The following is a 27,109-nucleotide window of genomic DNA, read 5'->3' as shown; positions in this document are numbered from 1 at the left end:
TACTGCGTGATTTTCTATACAATTCAAATCATTCAAATCTGATTAAATGATTGCATCTAAAGAAAAAATTGTACCGTTAATGGGCACCTTAAGTGGCTGCAACTCTGAAACCCTACGAGTCTGGCAGGAAAAAAGAGCAATATAAATGTTATTTGTCTTGTCTACATTATGACGCTCTTGTTCTCTAACTTCAATATTTTCTATATTTTATGGGGACCGGCTGCCTAACCCCCCTTAAGGACCAGGCCATTTTACATGCCGGGGGGGCGCATTTTGGGGGGGGGGAATCAGGCAGCCGGATCCACAGTATAGTTAGTTAGGCATGGTTCCCCCAGTGTAGCCAGGTGTCCCCCATTTTGCCAGCAGCCTTTATTTACCTCCCAGCTCTAGCCCCCTCCGCTCTGGCCGGCAATTCCCCACTCGCACTGCCGTCAAGTTCCGGGTCGACGTCATCAAGCCTGGACCAGCCATCGCAGGTGTCAGGAAGGCGAGTCCCTGTCCTCTTCTTCCCCTCAGAACCCCGCCAGTGATCATAGTGGTCACGTGATCAGGAGCCAAATCCTACGCCGCATCTGAGTTAGGCGTAGGTGGCGTAGGATTTACGCTGCACGGTCCCCAGTGGATTAAAGTATGACTTGGGCTGGTTACTACAGCTTTTCAGTTGAATTACTGGCCCTCCAGATGAATTCCCTTATGGGACCACTATTGTGAAATTTACCAAGAAATAAAACTAAAAAATATTCATAAAAAAATCTTCAAGAAGTTTTTGTTGTATGTAAAGTTATTGCTGTATCTTACTGTGGACATTCTTATTCTTAAAATATTTATGCTGACGAGAAAGCTAGTAGAAGTGGTAGTAAAGGGTTAATAATTAGTAAAACATAAATCACACTGTTGTTTACACATTCAGGGCAGCCTGCATCTGGCAGGTCTTACTGGCTGGTTATAGGAGGGCTTTACTGCGGGCTGCGGGATGGAGGGAGCAACAAATCATCCTTGTGAAGCAAAATATAAAAACCCCATTCCCCTTTCCTAGATATTACCATCCTCTTTTTTTCAAAATGTTAGATACAGTCAGGGGCGCCTTTACCTGCTGTCACTACAAGCAGGTGCTTAAGGCGGCATGAAGGGAGGGGGCGCGCTGCTGCGGAGGGGGGTTAGCCTGCGTGCGGCTGATCGCCGCTCTTAAAATCAGCTGCGCTTGTCGGCGGCGGCAATCGTGGTTTATTTACACACCACGAGACACCACTCTGCCTCTGCCGCTTCTATGACGCCCCCCCGCCCAGGTCCAGCCAATAGAGTTTCGGTGGAGAGTCCCGACTCCCGCCCACTCCACCTGCTGCGGAGGGGGGTTAGCCTGCGTGCGGCTGATCGCCGCTCTTAAAATCAGCTGCGCTTGTCGGCGGCGGCGATCGCGGTTTATTTACACACCACGAGACACCACTCTGCCTCTGCCGCTTCTATGACGCCCCCCCGCCCAGGTCCAGCCAATAGAGTCTCGGTGGAGAGTCCCGACTCCCGCCCACTCCACCTCCTCCAAATCTCCTTGCCCGCCCATCACCCCTCTTCCTAGCAGCAGCCGCCGCAGTTTGTTTACTGCGTGTGCGACGTCGCCTCTAACTCCGCCCCCCACCTGAAGCCAGCGTGACTCTCCTGGCTGCCGCCGGCGCCGCATGCCTGCCTGAGGGGACAGGGAGATTGCAGCCACCACGAGCACGACTACTGTGATGTGGGGGCAGGGTCGCAGCCAAAGCCTAATGACGGCAAGGAGGAGGCAGGGACTTCACAGGAAGTTGCTGCCGGCGGGGTCGGGTCGGGGAAGTGACTCTGGACGTCTGGTCCCGCCTCCTCCTCCGTCCTCCAATGCAGCATCCGCTCTCCCTCCACCGCCTCCTCCCTCTTCCAATGCGGCATCCGCTTTCAATCATCCTCCTCCGATTCACCCAGAAGTTGGACCGCATGGCTGGCCGCCCCTGATCCCAGCGTGAGGACCTGGAAGCAGATCCCCAGCTCTAGCTGCTATCTAGTAAGCTACTTCACCCTCCTCTCCCCCCACTGTCACCACCCTTCTCTCCCCTGCACTGTCACCCTCCTCTCCTCCCCCCACTGGCACTCTTCTCTCCCCCCCCCCCTCCACTGTCACCCTCCTCTCCTCCCCGCATTGTCAACCTCCTCTCCTCCCCGCATTGACAACCTCCTCTCCTCCCCGCATTGTCACCTTCCTCTCCTCCCCCCACTGTCACCCTCCTGTCCTCCCCCCACTGTCACCCTCCTCTCCTCCCCCCCACTGTCACTCTTCTTTCCTCCCCCCCACTGTCACTCTTCTCTCCTCCCCCCACTGTCACTCTTCTCTCCCCCCCCCTCCACTGTCAACCTCCTCTCCTCCCCACATTGTCAACCTCCTCTCCTCCCTGCATTGTCACCCTCCTCTCCTCCGCACTGTCACCCTTCTCTCCCCACCCACTGTCACCCTCCTCCTCCTCACTGTCACCTTTCTCTCCACCAAGTTTCACCTCCTCTGTCCCTCTACTTTTCCTCCCCACTGTAACCCTCCTCTCCATCCAGTTTCAACTCCACTGTCACTCTCCTTCTCCCTACTGTCACCCTCTTCTCCACCCCACTGTCACCCTCCTCCTCACTGTCACTCTCCTCCCCACCCAGTTTCACCTCCACTGTCACCCTCCTTCTCCCTACTGTCACCCTCTTCTCCACCCCACTGTCACTCTCTTCCCCATACAGTTTCACCTCCACTGTCACCCTCCTTCTCCCCACTATCACCTTCCTCCTCACCCAGTGTTAGGCCCAGTGCACACCAAAACCTCTGGCAGATCTGCAAAACGCTAGAGGTTTTGGGAGCAGATTTCAGAGCGATTCTAGGCATGTTTAGAGCGGATTTCTAAACATGTCTAGCGGTTTTGGCTGTGTTTTTGGGTAGCAGATTACACAAATTGTTACAGTAAAAGCTGTACTGAACAGCTTTTGTAACAAACGCCTGACAAACCGCTCTGAAGCAGCGTTTTTCAGAGCGGTTTGCTTTTTTCCTATACTTTACATTGAGGCAAAAACGCATCAATCCTCAAACCACTGGTGTGCACCATCTCATTGAGATAAGTTAACCGAGCGGTTTGACAGGCAGATGCGGCCGGCGGATCGCATGAAAAACCGCTCGGTGTGCACTGGGCCTTACCCTCCCATCCCACTAAGCAGCTCCATCCCACCCCACCAGCACCCAGTGGGAGGGGGGACATTTCATGCATTTATGTCTGAGGTGTGCTGCATTTAATATATGTGGGGTAACGTGTTTTTCACAGGAGTCAGAGGTACCATTTGCTGCATTTAATGTTTACTGCATTTTAATGTGTGTGGGTTGTAACATTTACTGCATTTTAATGTGTGTGGGGTAATGTTTATTGCTTTCCTGTTTGCTGCATTTCAAGTGTTGGCGGTAGCGGTTGTTGCATTTCAAGTGTCGGCGGTAATGGGCGTTGCATTTCAAGTGTCGGAAAGATCGGTGGCTGCGTTACAAGTGTCGGAGGTAACGGTTGTTGCATTACAAGTGTTGGAGATAATGGTGGGTGCATTACAAGTGTTGGAGGTAGTGATGGCTGCATTACAAGTGTCTGAGGTAGCGGTTGTTGCATTACAAGTGTCGGAGATAATGGTGGGTGCGTTTCAAAAGTCAGAGGTTGTGAGTTGGTTTGAGCTGTCACTAGGTGTAGGTGGGCAAGCTGTGTGCTGGGCAGAGTTTTGAGGCTAAGTTTGAGTGACGCAGCTGCTGCAGCACCACTGATGATGATGATATCAGCAGCAAGCAATCATGCTGTCTGAGGTGATGCTGCAGCATTGCTGCTGCTGAATCTTTTAAGCTGGCCACTAATGGTCTAATTTCTAGCGAAAAATCGTTCGAGCGATCAGAAATTCTAATCGGATTGGTTGTAAATAATCTCCATTGGTGGACACAATCGATTATGAACGAGTGAAAATTTGGATTTTCTTGGTGGTCGTGATAGATAGGAAGCAAATACTGGTTAGTTGATGGTGTAGTGAACGATTTTTCGTCCGATCAGAATTTCTGATCGCTCGAACAATTTTTCGCTAGAAATTGGACAGTTAGTGGCCACCTTTAGCCTTAGTCAGAAAGAGACGACGCACTACAACATCTTTTTACTTAACCGGGGCTTCCTCCTGCCCCAAAGCATGGATGCGTCCCTGGCAGTCATCCCATTGTCCTCTGTTTGTCCGCAATCATCCCCGGTAACTAGCTCAGTTAGGTCCAGTCTGAGTCAGCCAGGGTCTTCTGCGCATGCAAGGGCTGGCGCTATGTGGGGTGGGCAGGACCGGGAGGGGGGGGGGGGGGCGCCACAGATTTTCTTGCCTGGAGTGACAAAATGGCTAGAAATGCCCCTGGATACAGTGGCGTAGCTAAGGAGCTCTGGGCCCCGGTGCAAGATTTACATGGGGCCCCAATCACTCTATACATAACAATTGATACGGCGCACCAAAACCTGCCAAGGACAACCCCAGTGTCAGAGTTGCAAGAAGGGGATGGGTAACAGTTTGTTAATGATTATCACTATTCAAAGCATCTATAGACGTGTTTATTATGAGCACAGGACCAATAGAGAGCTAATACTGTGATAGAGGGTGGACCCTTCGGGACCCCTCTTGCCCAAAGGCCCCGATGCGGTCACTACCTATGCACCCCCTATTGCTACGCCACTGGTTAGATAGACAGAGAGAGGCAGACAGACAGGCCAATAAGGCAGTGTTTCTACTTGAGCTGAGAACAGACATTTTTGGTCCATTCTCCGCTAATCGCTTAACTGACCGTGAATGGCTCCTATTTTATAAATAGAAGCCACTCACACTTGAGAGTGCTATCCACTAGTCCATCTAACATGCAGCGTGCAGTGAATCAACATTATATATTGGATAAAAAAATAATGTTAAAGAGACTGATAAATTCTGAAATCTGTTACATTTGGAGTAACACCCTGGTACACAAAAATGTATGGTAAAATAAAAAAAACCATCCTTGTTATCAACTTACACAGAGAGTCGTCGGTTGTAATACTCTTCATGTTGGATGTTCGCTGCTGAGCATCAGGATTCTGGTCCAGGAACTCCACAGTAGCCTGTTTCCAGAGGCAAGGCCATTTGAGGCTGTTGTCATTGGCCCCTGATATCAGATAGAGATATGTGGCGAGGTTGTATGGAGAGTCTGCTGTGGCGTAGCTGTATAGTGAAATCTGATAAGCATAGCCATCTTGAGAATAGAAAGGAGGACTGTAAAGTTCTTGTGCAGTGATGTTCTCTGTGAAATTTCTGATATGCCAAATATTTTGAGGACATTTGGTTTGAGACAGGTTAATGTCATCTATTGAGATGCCACCACTGGAATTTCCATGTCCTTTGATCCCTTGAAATACAAATCTGAACTTATGTGTGGCATTAAATGAGGAATAATGGAGCTGCCAGTAATCAGCGGGTTTGCCTGCAAAATACAATATGTTGAAAGCCGTTATAATGCTAAAGTTAAAATGATTTACATAGTTATGTAGTTAGTTTGGTTGAAAAAGACATCTGCCCATCAAGTTCAACCAGGAAAAAAAACAACAACAAAAAACACACCATCCTGAAACCGCACATACCTTAGTTGAACTATGGAAATGCAAAAACCTTACAAGGCCTGTGCCAAATTATTTTCTGACTCCAGATGGCAGATAAATCCCTGGATCAACTCTCCCAGGAATTACCTAGTAAATATTGCTGTGGATGCTTTTCCATGCAAGATAAGCACCCAAGCCCTCTTTAAATGCAGATATAGAGTTTGTCATAACCACTTCCTTTAACTTGTTTCAAATTAGGGTTAAAAGTTCTTAAACAGCGGTGAATAACCTGAAAGCCTGGAATAAAGATATACCGGATCCGGATTTGTTAAGGCAAATTATAGAAGGAAATAATCTTTATAGACAGGTAATAAGTAATGAAAATTGGAGAGACTCACACTTTAGATTGATTCATAGGGCAAAATACGCCTTTGATATCAAATATAAAAATCTGCTACTTCCAGTTGTGTTCAAAATTATTCCACCCCCACTGAAATTGAGTGTTTTGGCCAGTTTGACATTGATTTTGATCATTTCAGTCATCTTGTTTACAATTAAATCAAAGAGGCACTTGTAAGTCAGACAAATATAACATAACATTTATAATGAAATAACCACAAATGTCTTTTCTGTGCTCATATCATTATCAGTTTTATTTAACCCCCAAGTGACATTCATTCTTAGTACTTAGTACAACATCCTTTTCCAGTTATAACAGCTTTTAAACGTGAAGCATAGCTTGACACAAGTGTCTTGCGGCGATCTACGGGTATCTTAGCCCATTCTTCATGGGCAAAAGGCTCCTGTTCAGTCACATTCTTAGGCTTGCGCGCTGCAACTGCTTTCTTTAAGTCCCACCAGAGCTTCTCAATCAGATTTAAGTCTGGTGACTGCGATGGCCACTCCAAAATTAGAGTTGGGCCGAACGGTTCGCCTGCGAACGGTTCCATGCGAACTTCCGTGGTTCGCGTTCGCGTCCCGCAGGCGAACCTTTGCGGAAGTTCGGTTTGCCCCATAATGCACATGGAGGGTCAACTTTGACCCTCTACATCACAGTCAGCAGGCCCAGTGTAGCCAATTAGGCTACACTAGCCCCTGGAGCCCCACCCCCCTTATATAAGGCAGGCAGCGGCGGCCATTACGGTCACTCGTGTGCCTGCATTAGTGAAAGTAGGGCGAGCTGCTGCAGACTGTCTCTCATAGGGAAAGATTAGTTAGGCTTAGCTTGTTCCTGGCTGCATACCTGTTCTGTGAACGCACCACTGCATACCTGTACTGTAAACCCACCACTGCATACCTGTTCAGTGAACCCACCACTGCATACCTGTTCAGTGAACCCACCACTGCATACCTGTTCTGTGAACCCACCACTGCATACCTGTACTGTGAACCCACCACTGCATACCTGTTCAGTGAACCCACCACTGCATACCTGTTCAGTGAATCCACCACTGCATACCTGTTCAGTAAACCTGCCACTGCATACCTGTTCTGTGAACCCACCACTGCATACCTGTTCTGTGAACCCACCACTGCATACCTGTTCAGTGAACCCACCACTGCATACCTGTTCAGTGAACCCACCACTGCATACCTGTTGTGTTCAGTGAACCTGCCACTGCATACCTGTTCTGTTCAGTGGACCCGCCACTGTATACCTGTTCAGTGAACCCGCCACTGCATACCTGTTGTGTTCAGTGAACCTGCCACTGCATACCTGTTCTGTGAACCCACCACTGCATACCTGTTCAGTGAACCCACCACTGCATACCTGTTGTGTTCAGTGAACCTGCCACTGCATACCTGTTCTGTTCAGTGGACCCGCCACTGTATACCTGTTCAGTGAACCCGCCACTGCATACCTGTTGTGTTCAGTGAACCTGCCACTGCATACCTGTTCTGTGAACCCGCCACTGCATACCTGTTCTGTTCAGTGGACCCGCCACTGTATACCTGTTCTGTTCAGTGAACCCGCCACTGTATACCTGTTCTTTTCAGTGAACCCGCCACTGTATACCTGTTCAGTGAACCCGCCACTGCATACCTGTTCTGTTCAGTGAACCTGCCACTGCATACCTGTTCTGTGAACCCGCCACTGCATACCTGTTCTGTTCAGTGGACCCACCACTGCATACCTGTTCTGTTCAGTGGACCCGCTACTGTATACCTGTTCTGTTCAGTGGACCCGCTACTGTATACCTGTTCTGTTCAGTGGACCCGCCACTGTATACCTGTACTGTTCAGTGAACCCGCCACTGCATACCTGTTGTGTTCACTGAACCTGCCACTGCATACCTGTTCTGTGAACCCGCCACTGCATACCTGTTCTGTTCAGTGGACCCGCCACTGTATACCTGTTCTGTTCAGTGAACCCGCCACTGTATACCTGTTCAGTGAACCCGCCACTGCATACCTGTTCTGTTCAGTGAACCTGCCACTGCATACCTGTTCTGTGAACCCGCCACTGTATACCTGTACTGTTCAGTGAACCCGCCACTGCATACCTGTTCTGTTCAGTGGACCCGCTACTGTATACCTGTTCTGTTCAGTGAACCCGCCACTGTATACCTGTACTGTTCAGTGAACCCGCCACTGCATACCTGTTCTGTTCAGTGGACCCGCTACTGTATACCTGTTCTGTTAAGTGAACCCGCCACTGCATACCTGTTCTGTTCAGTGAACCTGCCACTGTATACCTGTACTGTTCAGTGGACCCGCTACTGTATACCTGTTCTGTTCAGTGAACCCGCCACTGCATACCTGTTGTGTTCAGTGAACCCGCCACTGTATACCTGTACTGTTCAGTGAACCCGCCACTGCATACCTGTTCTGTTCAGTGAACCTGCCACTGCATACCTGTTGTGTTCAGTGAACCTGCCACTGCATACCTGTTCTGTTCAGTGGACCCGCCACTGTATACCTGTTCAGTGAACCCGCCACTGCATACCTGTTGTGTTCAGTAAACCTGCCACTGCATACCTGTTCTGTGAACCCGCCACTGCATACCTGTTCTGTTCAGTGGACCCGCCACTGTATACCTGTACTGTTCAGTGAACCCGTCACTGTATACCTGTTCAGTGAACCCGCCACTGCATACCTGTTGTGTTCAGTGAACCCGCCACTGTATACCTGTTCTGTTCATTGGACCCGCTACTGTATACCTGTTCTGTTCAGTGAACCCGCCACTGCATACCTGTTGTGTTCAGTGAACCTGCCACTGCATACCTGTTCTGTGAACCCGCCACTGTATACCTGTTCTGTGAACCCGCCACTGTATACCTGTTCTGTTCAGTGAACCCACCGCATCAGTGCGCATACCTGTGCAGTTAAGTGAACCCACCTACCTACGTGAGTGCACGCAGTGTGATATACCACTCCGTGCATACCCGATATGGACAAAACAGGTAGAGGAAGAGGTAGTGCCAGAGCCAGAGGAAGGCCACCCGGCAGGTCTGCGCGAGGTCGTGTAAATGTAATTTCGTGTGGACCTGGCCCACAGTACAGTGCTCGGAAGAAGGCACGTCCCATCACCTCCCAAGATTGTCAGGACGTGGTTGAGTATTTAGCGACACAGAACACCTCATCTTGCTCAGCCACCAGCGTTACTACTAGCACCACTTCCACTGCATTTGACACTTCGCAAGAATTATTTAGTGTTGAAATCACTGATGCACAGCCATTGTTGTTACAGCCAGATGAATTTTCATCAGCTCATATGTCTGAGTTATGCGGCAACACTATGGATGTAACGTGTAAGGAGGATGAAGGACCTACTGATGGTGCATGTTTGGATTTGTCTGAGGCAAGCGAAGCTGGGCAGGATGATTACGATGATGACGATGATAGGGATCCTCTGTATGTTCCCAATAGAGGAGATGAAGAGGGGGACAGTTCAGAGGGGGAGTCAGAGAGTAGTAGGAGGAGAGAAGTTGCTGAAAGAAGCTGGGGCAGCTCTTCGTCAGAAACAGCTGGTGGCAGTGTCCGGCACCATGTATCGCCACCTATGTACAGCCAGCCAACTTGCCCTTCAGCATCAGCTGCTGAGGTCCCCATAGTGCCCACATCCCAGGGTGGCTCAGCGGTGTGGAAACTTTTAAATGTGTGTGCCTCAGATCGGACCAAAGCCATCTGTTCGCTCTGCCAACAAAAATTGAGCCGTGGAAAGGCCAACACTCACGTAGGGACAAGTGCCTTACGAAGGCACCTGGAGAAAAGGCACAAACAGCAATGGGATGGCCACCTGAGCAAAAGCAGCAGCAGCACACAAAAGAAAAGTCACCCTCCTTCTCCTCTTCCTCCTTCAGGTGCATCATCTGCTTCTGCCGCTTTCTCCCTTCCACCTTCACAGGCACCCTCCTCCACTCCGCCTCTGCCCTTGAGCGCTTCCTGCTCCTCTGCCCACAGCAGCAGTCAGGTGTCCGTGAAGGAAATGTTTGAGCGGAAGAAGCCAATTTCGGCCAGTCACCCCCTTGCCCGGCGTCTGACAGCTGGCATGGCGGAACTGTTAGCTTGCCAGCTGTTACCATACCGGCTGGTGGACCATGAGGCCTTCCGTAAATTTGTGGCCATCGGAACACCGCAGTGGAAGATGCCAGGCCGCACTTATTTTTCGAGAAAGGCCATACCCCAACTGCACCGTGAAGTTGAGAGGCAAGTGGTGTCATCTCTTGCGAAGAGCGTTGGGTCAAGGGTACACCTGACCACGGATGCCTGGTCTGCCAAGCACGGGCAGGGCCGCTACATTACGTACACAGCCCATTGGACCAAAATGTTCCAGCCTTTAATCTGCAACCATGCTCTAGTGGACTTGGAGGTATGCTTGGGATTATTGTCCTGTTGAAAGGTCCAACGTCTCCCAAGCCTGAGGTTTGTGACGGACTGCATCACATTTTCATCCAATATCTCCTGGTACTAAAGAGAATTCATGGTACCTTGCGCACACTGAAGCTTCCCTGTACCTGCAGAAGCAAAACATCCCCAAAGCATGGTTGACCCCCCCCCCCCCTCCCTCTATGCTTCACAGTAGGCAAGGTGTTCTTTTCTTCATAGGCCTTGTTCTTTCTCCTCCAAACATGGCGTTGATCCATGGGCCCAAACAGTTCTAATTTTGTTTCATCAGTCCACAGAACACTATCCCAAAACTTTTGTGGTTTGTCCACATGACTTTTGGCATACTGCAGTTGACTCTTCTTATTCTTTGGAGACAGCAAGGGGGTGCGCCTGGGAGTTCTGGCATGTAGGCCTTCATTACGCAGTGTGCGCCTTATTGTCTGAGCTGAAACTTCAGTACCCACATCTGACAAATCTTTTTTCAGTTTCTCAGCAGTCATTCGGGGACTTTTCTCCACTTTGCGCTTCAGGTAGCGCACAGCAGTCAAAGTCAGCATCTTCTTTCTGCCACAACCAGGTAGCGTTTCAACAGTGCCCTTTGCCTTGAATTTGCGAATGATGCCTCCTATGGTGTATCTTGGTATGTTTAACATCTTTCTAATCTTCTTATAGCCATTGCCTGTCCTGTGAAGAGAAATCATCTCTTCTCTTGTCTCCTTGGACCATTCTCTTGACTTCACAATGTTTGTAAACACACCAGTAAATGTCTAGAAGGAGCTGAGTATCACAGTCATTTTAAATCTGCCTAATTGGTGTTTATTATGCTTGATTGCTGCTCGTTAAGATCCACAGGTGTTTTCAAAACCTGATCGAAAACACTTGAGTGAACCTCTGTTCTTAAGAGTGGTACTCTTTAATGGGTTGGATAATTGTGTCAATAAAGAAATCACACAAAAAAAACAACCATTTAATACTGTATTACAAAAACAAGTGATGTCATTTTAGTTGCATTTGGTTCTTTAAAAAGTCCTTGTAAGATTTCATTCTGAACACAATTACGAATGTACACTAAATTCCCTAAAACTCTTTACAGCATTGGGGGTTGAATAATTTTGAACACAACTGTAACTATACAGCATTCTGAACTAAATGTCAGTTGCCACAAGCAACTCTTTACCATTGCATGTGTGACTGCAACTCCATCAGATCGTACTGGCAACAAGTAAAAAATTACATTAAACAAGTATGCAACAGAGACATAGAGATTTCACCACAACACAGTTTCTTTTTCATTACGAAAATCATCAGCCAACAACAGAAGAGCGAGGATCTAAGACAAACCAAAAGACTCCATTATTGGGACATTTAAACCTAGCAGCAAGTAAAAAGGTAATTTACAATAAATGGATCTACCCTAGTAACCCAACCAGTGGCGTAGCTATAGAGCTATGCGCCCCAGTGCGTGTTTTACATTGGGGCCCCCCAGCACTCTATATATAACACTTGATACGGCGCAACAAAACCTGCCAAGGTCATCCACAGTATTAGAGGTGCAAGTAGGGGATGGAAAACAGTTTGTTAATGATTATTACTATTCAAAGCTTCTATAGAAGTGATTATTACCACCACAGGATGAATAAACAGCTAATGCTTTGGTTGAGGAAGGGCCCCATGGGGCCCCTCTGGCCCAAGGGCTCCGATGCGGTCGCTACCTCTGCAACCCCTATTGCTACGCCCCTGAACCCAACTACTTGGGACATTACACAGGATCGGATACAAATATTTACTCTTGACAGATTGGATGCTTTAACACATAAAGAGAAAACAGCTAAAGCCTTCTTTAAAAAATGGGCCAAGTTCATAGAACATACTTATTCCAATGAGGACATACAAAATATAGTAACACCATTTCAATACACAGAATGGTACGCCACAATGGACTTATTAGGGAAATTGGGTAAACAAAGGTATCCTAGATGAGCTGGAAACTTTATATTATTGTTTAAAGGTAAAGTATATCTTTTTTTTCGCAAGAAATGAGGTCAGATTGTAACCAAATATAATTTTCATAGTTATTCAAATCGGAAACTGGAACAGCAGACAATTAGGGAAGTGGGGGAGGGGTAGGTTTTGGGGGTTAATTTGGGTGAAAATTATGAAAGTACTGAGGTATAACAATGTCATGGTCAATAAGTTGGATGTTATGCACAATTGTAAAATGAGGTCCCGTTTGGGAGGTTTGGAAACCTTTTGACCTAAGTGTACAAGTGACATTGGTTATTGATTGTATTTGAATACCGGCTGTTACCTAATAAAATATGTTTAAAAAAAAAAAAGTTCTTAAACCGCACCAAAAAAACTTCTAACAAGTTTTGGACTTTGCTTTTCTCTCCATAAAGTTACATGTGACACTGACTCCAGCTTCCAAAAGTAGACAATACTGGAGAGTTGTGCATACAGGTAAGTTTTACATTAGATCCATATTTCGATATTTCCCATCTACGTGTTGCTAGGATTATAAAATCATTAAGGATCATTAATGAGTGTATTGTTCTCGAACTCTCCTGAGAAGATGTTCTGTTGTGCACTATAGCCCATATGCAATTAACTTTTTTCCTGAGTTTTCTCCTAGGAGATTTTTTTTATTTTCTCTTTAAATTAACTTTTCAACATTTTACAATTGAAAAAGTACTGAAAAGTTGGTGAAAAACAACTATCAAAATTATTTTAAGTATTTTCTTGCTTGTTGGTGGCTTAAGGCCTCTTTCGCAGTGCGACGTTAAAGTCGCACATTCGAAAATGTTTCAATGCATACTAACGCACAGCAATACTAAGTCTGTGTGACATTCACAGTACAAGTACATGTTGCGTTTGTGTGTAATGTGTAGCGTTATTAGAAAGTGCTGCATGCTGTGCATTTAGGAATGAATCTGCTGTGTTATGTGTTGTGCATGCTCAGTAATTTTTTTTTTAAAATTTAACGCATGCACCGTTTGCGTTCCATCACTGTGCGATGAAAAAGACGCATAAAGAAAACGTCCAAGTTAAAGTCTATATGTGTTGCGTTAGGGCCACATTGTGCGACCTTAAAGGGACACCAAGCTCAAAATACTAATGAAAATGGTACTCACCTGGGGCTTTCTGCAGCCCACCGTAGGTCGGGAGGTCCCACGACGTCCATCTGGCTTTTCTCCCAGGCCTTCGCCAGATATGGCTCCCCGGCAGCTTTCCGGCGACACTGGTCCGAGTGTCGGGCTCTTTCTTCTGCATACGCAACCACTGTCGTCACGCGCCGGCCGCCTCGCATCATCACGGCGACCGGCGTGACAGTATGGCGCATGCGCGGTTTAACGTCACATTGAAAAGCAACGACCTACTGTGAAAGAGGCCTAACAGGCATTTTATGTCTAGTTGTCTAGTTGTGAAAATATTACCAAGGAGAAAACTCAGGAGAAAAAAAGTAAATTGCATAGGGGCCCATGTGTCATTCCACCTTCCCGCTTCATAGTAATAGATGCATTGTTAGCCTCTAGGCTAGTGAAGTGCCTGTACACAATTCACCACTGGATTGGCAGTCATGATAACCTCCTGCTAGGAATTAAATTGTAGCCTATGGCTCGCTCTACTTTTAAACTGGAGAATACAATTTGTCAATCCATAAAATGGTGAATACCTGATCATTAGCTTTATAAACGGGCCCTGTACAGTTTTAACAGATCAAGCTGTGCACTTATTTAGAGATGAGGAAATGATACAGGTATATAGTGTGCACAGCAAGGTTCAAAAAGAGCGTGTGATTTTTTTTTCTTGTCATTAAAACTGAACTGGTCATAAAATAAAACAAAAAATTAAAATCTCTACTAAATCTGAAAAGAAAGCAAAAAGAGGAAAATTACATATGTTGCATAATGTGGATGCAAAATAGTCTGTGTAACTGGTATTAGGGATAGAAATAAGGTCAAAATTAAAAAGCATAAGAACTAGTTTTCTTACCTTGTATGGCGTCTATAGATCTCAGTGTGCCATTGGTGGAATTAGTTGTGTACTCTTTGATCCAGATGTTCAGCTGGTCATCATCACTACCGCTGTGATAGTAAAAGAACTCCAGACACTGATATCCTCTAGTTGGGTAAAATAATCTACTTTCAAGCACAGCATCGTCCCCAGCATTTCCAGTGCTGGTGCTAAAGAGGGCAAAGTAGCCTGCAAAAGTGGTTTTGAAAACTGATAAAACTGCAAGAACATCCCAGTAACTTCACTGGCTCCAATACCGTAGTAGTACTGAAGTTTTATAAACCAGTCTACAAAAGTTGGTTATATTAATATCTGATTATATAAATAGTTTTTAGAGACCACAGACAACTCAGGATTGGGACCTAATAATAAATGTAACGTGTATTACCTTTGCCACTTTGCATGATGGAATGGTCTGAATAGGGTCCACTAGACGCCAGGGTCACTCGCTCCCAGTTCCTTTTGTCATCTGACCTCTGCACCATGGCACACATTTCATCAGACTCAAAATTACATGAATCCAGGAAAGTTATGGAAGAAGCTGGGAAACATACAATTCATACATTATGTATCAAACTAAGGATTTTGATTCTCCAAAAGCAATAAAATACAATTTGTATGGTCTATTTAATTGTGCCTAAAGGTATATGTTACATTTTTATTATTATAGAAAAAAGCAGCAATGCAAGACTTTATCAGTGTCTTAAAAATTATTTATAGTGTAATCGGATAAGGAAATATTGCCTGTAAAGCAATACGTCAGACTTTTTATGATGAAGTGGCATAGTGGTTAGCGCTCTTGCCTTACAGCGATGGGTCCCCGGTTCAAATCCCAGCCAGAGCACTATCTGCAAGGAGTTTGTATGTTCTCCCCAGTGTCTGCGTAGGTTTCCTCGGGCACTCTGGTTTCCTCCCACATCCCAAAAACATACAGATAAGTTAACTGGCTTCCCCTAAAAATTGTCCCTAGACTATGATACATGCACTACACGATACATAGACATATGACTATGGTAGGGACTACATTGTGAGCTCCTCAGAGGGACAGTTAGTGACAAGACAATAGATACTCCGTACAGCGCTGATGAAGATGTTGGCGCTATATAAATACTAAATAATAATAATAAAAAGGACAATAATGTGGATCCTCTATTTAACTTTTGAATAATGATAGAGATGAGACGCTGCGGCACACTGAAGAAAGGTGAGTCATGCACGCAAATAGTCTGCATGTGGGGAGACTGACTACCTTATACTGGGGGCGCATCTGGCTATCTATACTGGGAAGGGGGCTACCTAATACTGGGGGCACATCCAGCTATCAATACTAGGGAGAAGGGCTTCCTTACACAGAAGACACATCCTGCTATCTACTGTATATTTGGGAGGGCTACAGAATACTGGGGGCACATCCTGCTAACTGGGGAGAGGGGCTACCTAATATCAGGGTTACATCTGGTATTCTAACCTGGGAAGAGAGGCTGCCTAATGCTTGGGGCACATCCAGCTATCTAAACTAGGAAAGGTGGATGTCTAATATTGAGGGCACATCTGCCATCTATACAGGGCCGGATTTCTGGCAAGGCCACATAGGCCATGGCCTAGGGCACCAGAAATGTAGGGGCGGCTCAGTGAGGGGCAGTAAAGCTATTCTATGCAGCCATCCATATCTACAAGAACAGATTTAACCTTCAAACTCTCTGTCCTGTACTTGTGTCGTCCCTGCAAGACCTGTAAGCTCTATCCTACAGGTACACTTCAGCCTAGCTCTCATGGTGACACAATGGTTCCATCATTAATGAGATAACAAACATAACATAAAAGTTCTTAAGGAAAACATAATTTATAATCTATACGCATATTACTAAAATAGTCATCTGTGACAACTGACATCCAATGAGGGAAAGTAAGTAGAATTCTCATTGGGGCACACAGAGATAACAATCAAACAGACGGTATAGTTGGCCTTGGGCGGTGAAAAGTACAAATCCGGCCCTGCATCTATACTGAGGAGATGGACTACCTAATACTGGGGGAACATCTGGCTACCTATACTGGGGAGAGGGGCTACCTAATACTAAAGGCATGACTACCTATACTGGGGAGGGGGAAGAGATGGTTCAATATGTAATGGATTAAGATGTAATAGCTGATGGGGCCCTAGGCAAGGTAGTAGATGTTGTGCCCCCTTGTGATCTTTTTGTTTAGCTGAAGTGGAGAGAGGTCAGAGAAAGTGGCTGGTGGGACCTTGGTACCCACTAGGCCCCAGGCACCTGCCTAGGTTTCCTGGTGGATGATCCTGCTTTGGAAAGAGGCTACCTAATACTGGGAGCACATCTGCTATCTATACTATAGGGTTTGTAACTAACACTGGGGGCACATCAGGCTATCTAAAATGGGCAGGAGGTCTTCCCAATACTGGGGCCCATCTGGATATCTGAACTGGGGAGTGGGTCTATCTAATACTGGGGGCACATATGGCCATCTATACTGGGGGGGCAACCTACTTAATACTGGGTTACTGAATGAACATTTGCTATCTATTATGCATAATTTGTGGTGGAAGGGGCATGGGGGGAGCACTTTGTAATCTCTGCCTCTAGTGTTGAAGAACTTTATCCCAGCCCTGCCAAGATCCATGCCTTTAAAGTAAACTTTCCACTAGATATTAGAAACTCTATAATAACTAAGTTGGTCGGACGAGGACATGAAGGATGTTGATGTGCAGAAAACTCCTCACAACGGTAATTTTCACACCAAATCTATCATCCATAGACTGTACATCAGCCAGAGAGAGTGCAGTTGGGGTCTGGTAAACAATATGGAGTTTTATTTACCAGTACTTGATTTTCTTCCCGTCTCTGTAAACTACTAAGCTATACATTTGTTTTTTTTGTTTTTTTTTAGCTGAGCAGGAAGTCCAGTTCAAAGTTGAGCCCGTTCACAAAACTTTACACAGTCATACTTTGCACATCAGACTTACTGCAGTTGTAGAGTCGATTCAGTTTTAGGACATCTTTGTCACTAAAATCCATTTGCCTTCCAATGATGTTGGTGAACTGAGCATATTTTGGTACAATGGTATCATATCCAGTGGAGAAAGCACTTTTCCCATAATGCATGACAGATGTATAATCATATGGAACGTTTAGAGAGCTTACCACTGAATCATCATAAAAATAAAAATTTGAAGCAGAACCTGCAAAAGATAAAGACATAATTGATTTATGTAGTCTGTAGAATGAGCTTACAAAGAAATGAAAGACGCATGATAAAAATGTAATGTTTACAATGCATATATTTTTTCCTTTATCCTTTTCTGCTTCTTGAAATTTTCAATGGAATCCTCATGAGGTGAGAGGAATATGGAGGCACCTTTGCAAACTTTATTTTTTAGTTACTTTACCGGTCTTTCAGGCACACTTCCAAAAAGTGTACATTGTTGCTCCCAAAAGTGTCAAACAACCTTAAAGGAAACATCCGAACACCAAAAAAATGAGTTCTACTTACCCGGGGCTTCCTCCAGCCCCTGGCAGACGCTATGTCCCTCGCCGCAGTACAGGAGTCACGGGATCCACTCCGTTTCAGAAGGCAACCCCGCCAGGTCGGCCTTTACTGCTCCTGCGCAGAACACTCCAGACCATGTGAACTTGATTGACAGTGGGGCTCGCGCAGGTGCAGTAGAGGCCGACCTGATGAGGCCGCCTTCTGAAACAGAGTGGATCCTCGGGCCCTGGAGCTTCGGCCGAGGACATAGCAGCTGCCGGGGGCTGGAGGAAGGGCCGGGTAAGTAGAGCTCATTTTTTAGGTGCTCATATGCTTCCTTTAAAGGATACCCAAGTCGTAATAAAAGAATCCCCTTTACTTACCTGGGGCTTCTTCCAGCCCCCATAGTCTTTTAGATCCCTCACTGTCCTTCCAGTTCCCTTCTTCCGCTGTGCGGCCTGGTAATGTCTGTGACAGCCTTCTATATCGTGCTCCCGTAGCCAATAGCATTCTCCACGTTTGCGGTTTCGATACTTAATGAAGTGAGCATGCATATAACCCTCCTGGCCAGGAGAGCACGATCAAGGAGGCACGCAGCGGGGTAAGAGCATGTGAAGTAGTGTACAACTGAGCTAAGCTGTGGACTTTACTCGGCCACACAGCAGTTCTAGGAGAGGGACCAGGAGAACAACAAGTGACCTACAAGACTATGGAGGCTGGAAACACCCCCAGGTAAGTAAAATGGGACACTTTTATTACAACGCACGTCTTTAACCTCCTTAGCGGTAACCCCGTGCTGGACACGGGGTAAGCCGCCGGAGGATGCCGCTCAGGCCCTGCTGGGCCGATTTTCATAATTTTTTTTTTGCTGGACGCAGCTAGCACTTTGCTAGCTGCGCCAGCACTCTGATCGCCGCCGGCCCCCGCCCGATCGCCGCTATTTGCTGCGGCGCGCGGCCCCCCCCCCCCAGACCCCAGCGCTGCCTGGCCAATCAGTGCCAGGCAGCGCCGAGGGGTGGCCCGGGACTCCCAATGACGTCCCGACGTCAGTGACGTCGGTGACGTCATCCCGCCCCGTCGCCATGGCGACGGGGGAAGCCCTCCAGGAAATCCCGTTCTATGAACGGGATTTCCTGATCGGAGATCGCCGAAGGCGATCGAAGCGGGCGGGGGGATGCCGCTCAGCAGCGGCTATCATGTAGCGAGCCCTCGGCTCGCTACATGATTAAAAAAAAATTTTTTTTTTTAAAAACTGCTGCGCTCCCTCCTGGCGGTATTTTTCATACCGCCAAGGAGGTTAAAGTACGCCTGAAGTGAGGTACATGGTGGCTGCAATATTTATTACCTATTAAAACAATGATGATCAGAATGAGCAAATTCCATTTCGCCAGAATTTCATAATTCCGCCAGCGCTAAATTCCGTCGCCATTACATTTTCACGGAATTTTGCGAATTTCCGCGGAAATCCGCATTCCGGCGGAAAAATTAAAGTAATCGCAAATGAAACCTTGTTTATGCTAAATGGTGGCCCATGGGACCTAATGGCTGTTCCCCCGGTCATTTTTTTTTTTTGTGTGTGAAATGTATTTATTTATTTGCATCAGGAGGTGTCGCTTAAGCCATGGGACCTAGCGGTGGTACCATGGCGGTCATTTTGGTGCTACAGGAGGTGTCGCTTAAGTCATTGGACCTAGCGGTGGTCCCATGGCGGTCATTTTGGCGCCGCAGGAGGTGTTGCTTAAGCCATGGGACCTTGCGGTGGTCCCATGGTGGTCATTTTGGCACCGCAGTAGGTGTCGCTTAAGCTATGGGACCTGGTGGTGGTCCCATGGTGGTCATTTTGGCGCTGCAGGAGGTGTCACGTAAGCTATGGGACCTGGCAGTGGTTCCATGGCGGTCATTTTGGCCCTGCGGTGGTCCCATGGCGGTCGTTTTGGCACCGCAGGAGGTGTCGCGTAAGCTATGGGACCTGGCGGTGGTCCCATGGCGGTCATTTTGGCACCGCAGGAGGTGTCGCGTAAGCTATGGGACCTGGCGGTGGTTCCATGGCAGTCATTTTGGTGCCGCAGGTGTCGCATAAGCTATGGGACCTGGCGGTGGTCCCATGGCAGTGGTTTTGGCGCCGCAGGTGTCGCGTAAGCTTTGGGACCTGTCGGTGGTTCCATGGCGGTGGTTTTTGTGCCACAGGAGATGTCACGCATGCTTTGGGACCTATACAAAATGGTTGGGATAGGTGAGATAGCTAGGGAGCTGGTTGTTAACATAAGATTGATTGGTTTTTGGCTCTGATTAGTGCAGAAATTCCTATTTTCATGAAGAAATCCTGTTTTCACTTTAAACCGCGTTCCGCCGGAATTACGCATCATTCCGCGGAATTTCCGCTATAGCGCTATAGCAATTACGTTCCGATGCGACGGAATGGAATCACCAAATTCTGGCCGAAATCGTGGGAAAATTAATTCTGCGGAACGCGGTGAGCATCCCTACCAATTGCCTGGCAGTCCTGTTTAGGGATATCCACTTTAGGTTAATTAGAGGGGGTAGTGGGTACTTAGAAGGAAATATTTCCTGTAATGTAATACTCCTGGAGTTTAATTTGGTGGAGACGTTTTCAGCACTCTTACCAGCGATAATATTTTCCCAATCAATCGTAACATAGTCATCACGATCTGATCGAGATTGCTCATGAAAAAATCCAAGTGCATGGAGGAACTCATGCTGAACAATTTCCACTGTATCACATCCATTCCCAATAGACAGCTGCTGTTTTCCTCCCCGAAGGTTACCAATATATGAATAGCATCTAAAATAAAAGAAAAAAAGACCAACTGTGACCATTTTTTTAATTGATGCAAGGTTGTAATAGTAGCCACATGCTTCCTGAACAATGTAAGTGGCAGTAGAAGGGTAGGCATAATGGGCAGGAATTACATCTAAAGCATTCTGGAAGTCATGGACATCGTCTAGTACATATTGCAAGAGTTGGATCTGGATTGGCCAGGGGTAGTTTGAAAAATGCGTTTCCAACACACAGTATAACAAGCATTAAACCGGACATGAGCTAAACTAACAATCCAATCGCTGCAATGTTCTGCATACCTAAATAGCATTGCTAGAGAAGATGTGAATTAAAGTTCAAATACGCTTTTAAGTAGAATTACAATGCCAATAACCTTTATTCCCTCTTGAACATATAAAGGAAACCAGGTCCAGATTTATCACACAGGAGCCTATAGGCACAGATGTCCTGGCATCTTAAGGTGGCCACTAACAGTCCAATTACTAGCGAAAAATCGTTAGAACGATCAGAAATTCTGATCGGAAGAAAAATCGTTCACTACACCATCAATGAACCAATCTATCACAACCAACAAGAGAATGCAAATTTTGGTGTGACAAAAATCTAATCGAATGACTATTTTTATAATCATTCTAATCAATTGTGCCCATCAATGGAGATTATTTACAACCAGTCCGATCAGGATTTCTGATCGCTCGAACGATTTTTCGCTAGAAATTGGACAGTTAATGGCCACCTTTGGACTTTGCCCTCCATAAACCTACAAACCCCCACCAATCGCATCTCAAGTGTGCTGGCTGTTCCAACTGTCACTTCTCCCGGAATTCCCTTGCCCGTCATAAGTAGCTACAGGTGCCCTTTAGTATTAGGTAGCCAGAAGTTTCCCAGTATTAGTTGGCTTCAGGTTCCCCTTAGCAGGGATGCTCATCACAGATTAATCACAAGTAACCACGGTGGTTACTCGTGATTCAAATTAGCTTTAATTGCCGCAGCTGAGCGGCTAGATGCGGCGGGGTTAATTACCCATAATGCCGATCTCCGCCCAGCGTTTCAACAAGCTTGCAAGTGACCTAATGGACGCATTGCAAGCCTTACTATGGAGCACTTCCTCCTTCCGGCTTGAGGGAGGAAGTGCTTCACAGTGAGGCTGGCAACGCGTCCAATAGACGCTTGCAAGCTCCTTGGGCAGAGAGCAGCATTGTGGCTAATTAATCCCGCTGCATCTAGCCGCTCAGCTGGGGCAATTAAAGCTAATTTGAATCACTAATAACCACCGTGGTTCCTTGTGATTAATCCGTGATGAGCATCCCTACCCCTCAGTATTAGGTAGCAAGAAGTACCCTCAATATTAAGTAGCTAGAGGTGCCCCTGACAAAAGGGAGATCTGGTCAGTGGAATGCCGAGAGCCAGGTAAGTAACTTCATTTACACTCTCCGCAGGACTCTGCATAGGGAAGGAGGGAGGACAGCATTAGGGAAGGTGAGTGAGACACTTTTCCATCATCAGGCGCCTGTAGGCATGTGCCTTATGGTAAATCCGACCCTGAAGGAAACACAATTTAAAGTTGAATTCAAGAATTCTGTAGTATTTCCACCTTCTCCAATCATTAGATAAATAATGAAAACATCCTTGGCTTGGGCTATTCTGGTTATATGGACATGCCGTAATTACTAGTAGTCTGAGCTACACCTTTCTGTACAGAACTTTGTGAAGGGAATGTGTGAGATAGCCTTGGCCATGATACTTCCCACATGGTTGTGCAAGTGGCTAGGGGGAAACTGTGATGGCACGATGCCCAGCCTTCATCAAGGAGGGACAAAGGGAACAGTCATGTGATCTCTACAGAAAAAAAGGGCATTCAAACGTTTTTATATAACTCGCAGTGGTTTATGTTATGTTCAATGAGTGATGGGAAGCACAGTTGAAATACAAGGAAATCCTGAAGATACACTTTGAAGAGGAACCTTAACCAAGGATTGATCTTCATTCTAGCAGTCAGTAGCTGATTATTATTATTGATTTATAAAGCACCAACATATTCTGTGGCACTGTACAAAGTAAGAAACGAACATGGGGTACATAATACAGACAAATGGAATACACCAATATACAAAATACAAAATTGGTGACAAAATACAGAATTAATACAAAATACAGAATTGGTAATGACAGTGACAAAAGTAAAATGATGAATAAAATGTATAATGAATTCCAAGACACAAAAGGGGGAGAGAGCTTACAATGTAAAAGAATGGTGGGAAACAAGAAGTGGGTAGTATACAATAAACATTCCCAGAGCCCCATGCCCGCTCAACAGCAGTCTTTTATGCAGCACAATTATCAAACAACTTTTATTTTGAAACAAGTTGAACAACCAAAAAAGTTGCTTGCTATTGTTCACACAACTGATAAGACTGATAAGACGTCAATCCATCTGTTGGATTGACTTATCAGTTGTGTGAACAATAGCAAGCAACCTTTTTTTGATTGTTCAACTTGTTTCACTACAAAAGTTGTTTGATAATTGTGCTGCATAGAAGACCGCTGTTGAGCGTGTGTATGGGGCTTTAGGATATCTAGCAGGAGTGTAACTTGGTTTTAGGATAAAGGACTTTATCTGTATCTGAGCTTTAAATTATCCAGATGACCTTTGTAAACCAAAACACTGTCTAATATGTGTTGCTCTTTCTAAAAGTAGCATGCTATTAGGGAAATCCAATGAGCTTGTATTTCGCTGTAGTGCCCCTGTAAGCATTCTTAAAAGCATACTCAGCTTTTAATGTGTATTGTAGATATCCATAACTTCCAATGATTATAATGTTATTCCACGAATAAACCATAAATTAAAGTAAAGTAAATAGATTGCTTGAATGTATGGTTATTAGACAATATGCATGGACAATAACAATATCTCCACTGGCTGTTCACAATTGCAAATAAACTCAACCCTTTCTGCCTTTTTTCTTGTAGGTTTTATCCAGTCTTTTAAATGAATGGCAAATAAAAACTATTTGCCATGATATAATGTTTCCCAATATTAGCTTGAACACCACAGCAGTGTCTGCAGCTCTAATTGATATTAATTATCAAGTGTATCGCAAACCCATGTTGCTACCAATCGCTCAAGCTATTTATGGTATCTGAAGTTGTAAGCTAATACTACAGTTAGCATATTGTCTTCAAGTCAAAAGTACAGAGAGCGTGCTCCCGCCATATTTCTCAGTCTTTGGGAAACCTGCTTTGGCCAGCTAGCAGGTCATACATTTACTCATGCAGTCTTTTTTTTTTTTAGTAATTATACATAAATTTGATAGACTGTATCAGGAATATCTGGAATAGGGATGGTCGCTGGATTCCGCGGAATTAAGAATTCCGTGATTCCGGCCAGAATTTGGTGATTCCGTTCCGTTGTGACGGAACAGAATTGCTAGATCACTATGGCGGAATTTCCGCGGAAAAAATATGAAATTCCGAGCAATTTTACGGAATGTAATTTTTTTTTCCATCTGAACTGATTTCTGCAGAATAAGAAGAATTCCTGCTCGACAGACTTCCTTATTTCCTCCCTCCTTCCCTCCTCCTCCTCCTCTGGAGGAGTGTCTTGTCTTTCAGGTAATTGTAGGATTTCAAAAGCCAGTTTACATACATTGGCCGGGAATCGAACCCAGGTCTAGAGCTTGGTAGGCAGCTCTCCTCACCACTATACCACCACCAACACTACATGCTGAAGCCAGCCTAGCATGTACCATTATGATTTATCCAAGAGAAAAATGAGCTTGCTTAGGGATCTGTAGGCTGTCAAAAGCCAACTCACATACATTGGCCAGGAATCGAACCCAGGCCTACAGCTCTGTAGGCTGCTATCCTAACCATTATACCACCAACACAACACTCTACAACGCTACATACTGAAGCCAGCCTAGGAGGTACCATTGTGATATATCCAAGAGAAAAATGAGCTTGCTTAAGGAATTGTAGGATTTCAAAAGCCAGCTTACATTCATGAGAGAGAGAGAGAGAGAGAGAGAGAGAGAGAGAGAGAGAGAGAGAGAGAGAGAGAGAGAGAGAGAGAGAGAGAGAGAGAGCTAGGCTGGCTTCAGAATTCCGTCTATTTTCGTGCCGAGAGCCGCTACTGCGCCTGCGCTGGAGATGGGAACTTGGGAAGGTAAATATTTACATGACCACCATTTGGAGAGGCATTGCAAGACCACCGTGGGACAAAGGAGGACGGGGGAAGCCTTGATAGGATCCAGAGGCTTCCCCTTCTCGATGTGAGTACCCCCCAGTGGCATTTTTTTCACACAGATTCTCTTTAATGGATATTTGATTCCATCTCCTTTGGTCCAAAAGGTGTGCAGCTTATGCAGAGCTGAATCATCTACAAGGCAAACCTAGGCAGTTTCCTAAGGCCTGTAGAGAGTCTAGAGTTCTGTTGGATGCAAGCCCCCACTAAATCTTACTAAAAAACCAGGTCATCATCACCACAAACTGCTATTATAACCCCATTTAATATCCGTTTCTGGGGTTATCAGTTTCTGGGCTTATCAGCAGGGCTGGATTTATCATAAGGCACACTAGGGATGTGCCTAAAGGCGCCTTATGTGGGACAGGCGGCTCACTCCCCTCTTCTCTCCCTTCCCTGTAATAACTAGAAGCCGCCACTCCGCTCAGCTTCTGCCGCCACCCCTCTCGGGTGTGCGCTGTTTAGAGAAGCCAGGGCGGAAGGAGAAGAAGAAGAAGACCAGGAAGTAGTAGCTGTTCTGGCGGTGCGGGAGATTCATTAGCAGCTTCCAGCTGCTATTCTATTGCAGCAAACAGAAGGCCGCCTAGACACCAGCCCAGGACAAAGCACCCCCCTGCCGACAGGCTTGCCCCCTACAGTGATGGCAACTGGACTTATCCTCCGTTAACTCTATGTTTGCAGGGAAACACTCCTCACAGCCCCATCCAGAAGAGAAACATTAACACCGGCAGACCGCGTGATACACGCTGGCCCTGCATGTGCTGCTGGAGTGACCAGACCTGTTCGCCGAGATCCTCAATCAGTGCAAGGAGGGGGGCAGCCCCTAACCCAGCTGCATTCCTAACAGAGAGGTCACCAAACAGCTGGCTAAACTACTGCTTTCCCTCTGGATGTCGGAGTACAACCCTCACAGCCACAACAAGGTGATCCCTGCTCATTGTCCTACTTCGCTGCTCTGTCCTTCATTCCCATCATCCTCATCCTTCACTGCTCTTTCCTCATTTCCTTCATCCTCCTGATTCACCTCTCTTTCCTCATCATCATCCTTTCACTGCTCTGTCCTCCTGCTACACTGTTTTGTCTTCCTCATCCTCTTGCTTCACTGGTCTGTCCTCCTCATACTCCTTCACTGTTGTGCCCTCATCCTCCTGCTTCATTGCTCTGGCCTCCTCATCTTTCTGCTTCATTGCTCTGTCCTCTTCATCCACCAGCTTCACTGCTCTGTCCTCTTGATCTTCCTGCTTCATTGCCCTCTCCTCTTCATCTGCCAGCTTCACTGCTCTGTCCTCCTCATCTTTCACTGATCTGTCCTCATCCTACGCTTCTCTGTCTTCCTCATCCTACGCTTCTCTGTCCTCCTCATCCTTCACTTCTCTGTCCTCCTCATCCTTCACTGATCTGTCCTCCTCATCCTTCACTGATCTGTCCTCCTCATCCTTCACTGATCTGTCCTCCTCCTTCACTGATTTGTCCTCCTCATCCTTCACTGATTTGTCCTCCTCATCCTTCACTGATCTGTCCTCCTCATCCTTCACTGATCTGTCCTCCTCATCCTTCACTGATCTGTCCTCCTCATCCTTCACTGATCTGTCCTCCTCATCCTTCACTGATCTGTCCTCCTCATCCTTCACTGATCTGTCCTCCTCATCCTTCACTGATCTGTCCTCCTCATCCTTCACTGATCTGTCCTCCTCATCCTTCACTGATCTGTCCTCCTCATCCTTCACTGATCTGTCCTCCTCATCCTTCACTGATCTGTCCTCCTCATCCTTCACTGATCTGTCCTCCTCATCCTTCACTGATCTGTCCTCCTCATCCTTCACTGATCTGTCCTCCTCATCCTTCACTGATCTGTCCTCCTCATCCTTCACTGATCTGTCCTCCTCATCCTTCACTGATCTGTCCTCCTCATCCTTCACTGATCTGTCCTCCTCATCGTCCTTCACCTTTGTCTTTCTCATCCTTCACTTCTATGTCCTCCTCATCTGCCAGCTTCACTGAACTGTCCTCATCTTTCACTGCTCTGTCCTCATCATCCTTCACTGCTCTGTCATCATCCTTCACTGCTCTGTCATCATCCTTCACTGCTCTGTCATCATCCTTCACTGCTCTGTCATCATCCTTCAC

The 27,109-nt window shown here is 46.3% G+C and overlaps 1 protein-coding gene across 1 annotated transcript in view; it reads right to left on the bottom strand.

Moving 5' to 3' along the window:
- LOC137517717 (meprin A subunit beta-like) overlaps positions 1-27,109 on the bottom strand; it is a 67,934-nt gene that overhangs the window by 23,029 nt on the left and 17,796 nt on the right. Inside the window, exons 5-9 of the mRNA XM_068234735.1 lie at positions 20,564-20,742; positions 17,437-17,652; positions 14,842-14,994; positions 14,433-14,642; positions 5,051-5,494 (exon numbers count right to left, since the gene is read on the bottom strand). Coding sequence (XP_068090836.1) covers positions 5,051-5,494; positions 14,433-14,642; positions 14,842-14,994; positions 17,437-17,652; positions 20,564-20,742 — 1,202 coding nt within the window. The remainder of the gene's footprint in view (positions 1-5,050; positions 5,495-14,432; positions 14,643-14,841; positions 14,995-17,436; positions 17,653-20,563; positions 20,743-27,109) is intronic.

The sequence above is a fragment of the Hyperolius riggenbachi genome, chromosome 5 (genome assembly GCF_040937935.1).
Source record: "Hyperolius riggenbachi isolate aHypRig1 chromosome 5, aHypRig1.pri, whole genome shotgun sequence".
NCBI lineage: Eukaryota > Metazoa > Chordata > Amphibia > Anura > Hyperoliidae > Hyperolius > Hyperolius riggenbachi.
This window is presented reverse-complemented; position numbering and strand designations above follow the sequence as displayed.